The sequence below is a fragment of the Vicugna pacos genome, chromosome 21 (genome assembly GCF_048564905.1).
Source record: "Vicugna pacos chromosome 21, VicPac4, whole genome shotgun sequence".
Lineage (NCBI taxonomy): Eukaryota > Metazoa > Chordata > Mammalia > Artiodactyla > Camelidae > Vicugna > Vicugna pacos.
This window is the reverse complement of record NC_133007.1, coordinates 28,725,915-28,732,920: the sequence shown is the minus strand read 5'-3', so window position 1 is coordinate 28,732,920 and position 7,006 is coordinate 28,725,915. Positions and strand designations below refer to the sequence as shown.

Here is a 7,006-nt window from a genome sequence, read left to right as displayed (position 1 = left end):
GTATTCCAATCTGGGGGTAGGCTTGGGAGAGACTGAGTAAGTCATTTGGACCTATTTTTGAGTCATTTTGGTTTGTATTTCCCTATAAATTACCGTTTCACTTAGATTTTAATTTTATTGCTATAAAGTAGTAGACAGACATTCTTATGTTTTTTAAATCTTCTCTATTTCTGTGATTATGTCTCCTTTTCATCCCAATGTTGCTTTTTGCATTTCTCTCCTTCTCAATCTTTCCTTCTATCAGACTTGCTAAAGATATATCTATTTTATTGGTCTTTCAAATAATCAGCTTCAATTTTTTCATTTCCTCATTTTTAAAAAGAGGGTAACAGCACTACTTATGTCACTGAGTTGTTGTGAGACCAATGCATGGAAAGTACTTAGCACATGACCTAAAATATACATTCATATTAACAGTTCTATTGTCAATTGCAGTCAGATGTGAATAGAAGTTATAATCAGATTCCTACCTTTCAAATTTCAGATGAGACTTTATATTTATTAAACTAATCTCCCAAATTGAATGCTAGTTAATTTGAACCTTATAGCAATTAGTTTTATTTGGTTCTTAAAGAATGAAAAAATTATAAAGCAGTCAATTCATGCAAAAATTCAGTAACACTTAAAGCCAAAACAGATTAAACTCACCATTAAAGCATTTTGTAATTTATTTTGATCAAAACAATGCATTTTCCCGCATCCATGTAACTCAGTGGACTCAGCGTAACGGTACAGAGCCTGTAAGTTATTGATACCTTTTTGGTGGTCCAAGGGCGCCCTCTGTCTGGGTGCTCAAACATTTCAAAGCTAAATTAAATACTTTTAAATAACTGATGCTTTCCAAGTAAATTCTTAATCAACAATTCTATGAAATTAACGCTCTCTGTAATAACTGGTAGCAAACTGTCAGAAAAAACAAGTGTCATCTCATTGGTTATAAGAGTGCCAGAACGGTCAGGTCTACATTCTTGTAACTTACCTGGGAATTGGAAAGAAAACCCATATTTTCCCCAGAATATTCCATATCATTCAATAAAATATCTGGCATGAATCACCTAGATAAGTATATTGATCTTTTTGTTTGTTCTGTCCATGTAAAACTCTATTTTTTTCAACATGCCATTGTAGCAGTTTGCTCAGTAATTAGTATAGTCAACATTAAATATTTATTGGCTATCTTTGTAATCTTTGTGTACAGGACACTGCACTAAGTGAAAAGATTGGGGGGGAAATTCTTTATCCTCAAAGACATGACAGTCTACTGTCTAAAAAAGGATGTGTAAAAATGATGTGAACAAAGAAATATAGGGTAAGATGCCCACTGAAAAAGATATGCTTCTTTCAATTAGCTGCCTTCTGTGCTACCTCAGGAAAGTTATTCAACTTCTCTGAAACTCAGTTTATCTGTAACATGGAGATAATACTCACTTTAAAGGAAAGTTGCAAAAGTTAACTGAGATATTTCAAAAGGACTCAGCATATAGTAAAAGCTCAGTAAAAGGTGGTTGTTTTTTTTACTGATATTAAGGGAAATCTTAAATTACAGCATCCTACATTAAATTTCATTTGCTACAAAGGGAAAGACGTGTAAACAAAATATTTAGTATCTTATTTTTTTCAACATTAAATATTCTTTCCAGTGAAGAAAAACAAGTGATCCTAATCAAATGCTTGATCAAGTCAATAATGAGCCATTTCTAAAGGAATTATTTCAGTATAAAAAATATAATAAAGAGTCCTTTACCACTAATGAAATTTAGGATTTATAAGAACATACATTTTCTGGTACTTACTTCATATGGTTTGCCTATTCTCTTGAAACACCTAAAATGTTAAAAAATAATTTCATCACATTTTATGGTCATCTACATTTCTAACACAAAAGCAGCCCAAGAACAGAATCATGATCATAAAAGGAATTTTAGCAATTTCTAGCTCGATCTTTTTTTTCTTCTTAGAAATAAGAACATGTGCACTCCTTAACATTACAAGGCACTTTTATATTCAGTTTGTGAATTTTAACAATTTTCCACAGGGGAAAGCACATGACTTTTTTTTATCGGCGTTTATAGGTGGGGAAACTTATAACTATGCACAGTATAAAATATTCACCAAGAAAAAACAGTTCATGCTCAGCTAAAGACTACATGTATTATTTCACTTAATTCTCACACTAACCTAATATAGGTGCTATTTTCTCCATTTACAAATGGGGAAACTAGGTCATTGATCCCTTATGTAACTTACCTAAGTCCTGCAACCTAGTACACAGCAGAATCAACTCCAGACTGCCTGATTCCAGAGCCTGCACTCTTGACCTCTATATACCTTTCTATTACTTAAAAGTAATAATTTTCTTAAATATCCATGAGCCTGGCATAAATAAATGACTGAATAAATAAATGGGGGAAAAGGATAGCTCTTTTTCACCAAAGAATTCCAAATAATAACTATAGAAGGAATGAGGAAGATAATTAACATTAGGTAAATAATTGTTGCAGGCAAGAACCATCAATTGATTCCAGTTAAAATTAGCAGGTATAAGTATGATGAGAAATAGAATATCTGCAACACATTGAGGCATCTCTCCATATGATATTTATTAATTACAAGAAGAAAAATAGTAAATTTACAGTAGAGGACCCAGCAGACACCATCTAAACAAAGTGATCAAAGTTAGTATCACCACCAGAATGGTAGAATCACCGAAATTACTGAACCCTCTATGCAAATAATTTTTGCTTAATGATTTAAAGTTCCTCAATGCTTTTGCTACCATAAAGTTTGGTAGTAAACTACCAACTGTGACAAAACTTAACAAATTTTGTTCAATTTGGGGCTGGGTAGGCACTAAGTCTCTGAAATCACTTGAAGCTTTTTTCCTAAGTTTTGCTTTCATGAAAACTATATCCTTTAAAAAATTATGATGGAGCAGGCCAAATATTCCCATTAATATTTCCATTATTGTATAGTAATGCAAGATAAAGTTGTTATGGAAATTATATTTGAAAGCTATAGTTTACAAATTCAGAAATCCATTCTGTTTTTAAATATTGTTGTCAAAGGGGAATAAAATGTGCCATATGCAAAAAAGAAGTTAAAAGGTGTGTCTACATTTTGATTTCAAATAATTAAAGCTGGTATTTATGGAGCCTTTACTATGTACTAGCATATTTTTTTCCTGCACATTATTTCATTTAATTCTCACAATTTCATAAGGTAGATTATATTGTCACCACTTATCAGATGAATAAATGGTTAGAGAGTTTAAGAACACTGCATAGGGACTGACATAAACAATACTATCATTCTTTCTCTAAATTTTATTTTAATTGCTAACAAGCAGGAAATCTAATTAATTCAAGTTTCATTGACTTTCATCTTTACTTTCATCCTATCCAGGGCTTGTCGGGCAGATGTTAATACACAGCAACAAGGAGAAGGGTAGATAATTAATAATCTAAGATAACTAAGAGTTGGCCATATTGTTACTATACTAAATTTATTTACATATCCTTCATTTTATATCAAACTTTGAGTTCTTATGGAGGAAAAACAGGACTTTGATTAAGTATAAAATGGGTAGTTAAACCTCTAAGAAGTATATCACTTTGTAAGACGTTGAAGCACATGTAATTATTCAGGTAATCATTCTTGATTATTTCATTTACACCCATATTTACAAATCTAAACAAAATGTACAAATACAAACACCATATTTTTAACTGCCTGTTTTCCACCCTTAAAGCACTGATTTCTTGAATCTAGTAAAAATAAGTTTTCAAGTAGCTGCACTAGAAAGTTTATAATTAATGTAATCATTCATATTTGAAGACTGTCATATTTATTTTTTAATTTGAAGTTTTATTATTGAAAATATTTATTATTACAAGTTATTTACATCCTAAATTTTAAAAAAAATAAGTAAGGTACTTCTAAATTTGCTGTGTTTTTGCCTACAATAAAATAAATCATTGGGTTTATCCTGGATGAGTCACAAAACAAGAGTTTGGACTTTATCATTGGTTTCAGTCCTATTTTTAGAGGTATGGAAATATAAAAGAAGTTCTTAATCTGGTGACATTTAAAATGTTTTTTTTAGTTTTCTTCAGAAAGGAAATAGGCAGCCAAACTTCAGGACCATCACAGCATCCTATTACTATTTCGTACAAAATGCTTACATTCCATTAAATATGATATCTTATCAACATATAAAACAACACTGCCACTGACATCAGTGGAATTTCATGGGCAATGGAATGTGTTAGTAGGCCTTGTCAAAACAGGCATTTTCCTCCTCCTTTAAAATACTATAATTGTCCAAATATAAATAATTAAAAGGATACAGTTTCTTTCTATGTATGACTTACAGATTTACTATTGTCTTAAAAAAAGCACATGGACAAGCCCTTCTCTCCTTGTTCTTTCTAAAAATGCATAAAGTGGAAAACAATATTTCACTATACTTAAGTCCAAATTATAGGTAAGAAAAAACAAAAACCAAGTGACATAGGGGAGTGGAACTGAATTTTCAAATATTAATAACTTACAGGATTTGCAGTTGCTTCGTTTTTCATTAGCATTGGTTTGCTGTTTTGTATATTTTAAATTATAATGTAGTGTAAGTAAAATATTTAACATATTTGAAAATTTAAGTAGCATTTTAAATAAATAAGAGTAGAACTTCAGGTAACATTAGATTTTTCTCATTTGAATCAATTTAGATTCATTTTAATATAGCTTTTCTTGCAAAATGTATCTCAAAAATAGAAAAGGTGCCCAAAGGGAAGTTTTATTTACATGGTAGAAAAATTGAAAAGGAAAGAAAAGAAACACATCTTCACAATTTCAGATGTGATAAAAATCTATGGTATTTCAAGTGGTTTCTGATCTCCCTTAAAGGATTTGAAAATTGTATACAAAGTTTCATAAAGTAATCTTAACAGTCAGATTAATGTTAACGTGCTCAGGGTCTAAATTTAATTGTTTATTTCATACAATTACAATGAAATAATATTGATTTGGTAATGTTGAATCTATTGATTAAACTATGACCCCCCCCCCAACAAACACTGGTCATTTTTTTGGTGCAAGTATTTACAAGCAATATAGTCACTGATTTCTTGCAGTTGTTTCTTGTTATTGTCTTGATTTTACAATTCCCCGACATAAAGGTTCCGAAAACTAGTATTTACCCTCCTTTTCAAGAAAGGGCATGATGGAGAGAGGCCTTCGGGGTATGCTGACATTTAGAAGCTGATTTCTTTCAGATTCATTTTGTTGCTAAGTTTTTGTCGTTTCTTAAATCAAAATTTTGAGTTTTCCCTTAAAATCTCCACGCTGCTTTGCTTTAGCTCACAGAATTCGTGCCCCCTACTAATTTTTTTTTTTTTGACCCTTTTAACCCCCTTCTTGTCCGCAGTTTCAGCGTAGCAGTCCCCAGCACCCCGCGCGAGTTGAAGCCCGCGGAGTCCAATCGCGCAGGGCGCCGAAACCTGGGTGGCTCCCGGCTCTGCCGAGCCCGAGGCCTGAGAGGGCTGCCGAGCCCAGCTCCGGGCCCTCCTGGGGCATCCGAGGCCTCTCCCACAATCTCTCTAAAGGGCGTTCCGTCTGTTTATTCATTCAACAAATATTTGTTCAACTTCTGATGTCCCTCAGTCTTCGGAAAGACAACTCGGGCCTCACTTTGCAGGGCAGTGTCCTTGCCTTATTAATGACCCAAAGGAGCTGGAGAAGACGAATTTCGGCCACTATTTAGCAAACAGCGCGTGCGATTTACCCCACGCCGTCCCTCCGAGTCCCGAGCATCTGCCAGGAGCGTACGGCCATCTCCCTCCCCTCTATCCTTCACTGCCACCCAAAAAAGCGTTAATGGCAAGTAGTGACCACGGCCAGGCTCTGCTGTTTTTGCCTCCAAGCCAGCCTTACACCAAGTTCCTCCACACCGCGAGGCGCCACCCTCTCCCCAAGCCAGCGGGAGAGGCGTCAGACCACGGCCGGGGCAGCCCGGACCAGGGGCGGGGAGTGGTCTCAGAGTCCAGGCCTCGAACACCTCCCAGCTGAATAGGTGGAGAATCACGTCCGGGCGCGGCGGCGCCGCGTGTCTCAGTCAGATTCTTCCACCCGGCGGGGAGGCTGGGTTCCCGCGACCGCGTAGCGGAACTACAACTCCCAGGATCGCGGCTGCCCGGACTTCCGGAAGCCACAGCCGGGCGGGGAGGAAGCCGCCGAGACCCGGCCAAGAAGCCGGGGGTAATTTAACAAGAAAAAAGGGGGGCGGGAAGGGCTACAGGGCCAACCTGTCAATTCGCCACCATGAACGTGGTTTTTGCTGTGAAGCAGTACATTTCTAAAATGATAGAGGACAGCGGACCGGGTATGAAAGTACTTCTCATGGATAAAGAGACGGTGAGTTTGCTTTGGCTCAGTATTTGTGAGGGAACCCTCCCTCCCTTGTATTAGCTGGTCCCATCCCACTAGGATTTAGTATTTAGTTAAAAATTTATAAGTGAGGGTCAGTTCTGCGTGGAACTGAAACGTCACATAAAGCTTGCCCAGAAGGTTTTCAGTCTGAATGGCTTTAACCACTGCCAGAGATTTCTTCTCAAACCCAGTACAATTTATTAGAATCAGAAATCCTTTTCTAAATGCCTCTGCCAAGAAATAATATGAGACAGACTACTTGTAAGACTTGGGGATGGTCCTATTATTTTCATTCAGCGTTGTGTTTATAAAGTAAAGCTGTTAGGGCTCAAACTGAGATGACAGGTTATTATTTGCTGGTCACAAAATTTTAAAAAAGCTTTTAAGTTGATGGGAAAATTTTGTATTTGCAAATTTATGGGTTGTCCATGTTCAGAGAGCATTTTATTTTGGTACATTAATTGTGATTTTAGATGCTCAGTAAGTGTTATTACCTACGTTAATATCCAGCTAAATATTAATGAAAAAAAATTTTTTTTAAGTTTTAGATATTGCTTCTTGATTTTTCTATTCTGGACTAGCA

At 35.4% G+C, this 7,006-nt stretch overlaps 1 protein-coding gene across 2 annotated transcripts in view; it reads left to right on the top strand.

Moving 5' to 3' along the window:
• Window positions 1-5,888: 5,888 nt before the first annotated feature.
• Window positions 5,889-7,006, top strand: part of VPS45 (vacuolar protein sorting 45 homolog) — a 48,329-nt gene continuing 47,211 nt past the window's right edge. Inside the window, exon 1 of one of the 2 annotated variants that reach the window (XM_072946653.1) lies at window positions 5,889-6,408. In XM_072946653.1, the coding sequence (XP_072802754.1) occupies window positions 6,316-6,408 (93 nt within the window). In that variant the 5' untranslated portion in view covers window positions 5,889-6,315. The remainder of the gene's footprint in view (window positions 6,409-7,006) is intronic. The other variant, XM_006216922.4, reaches the window with a different exon arrangement.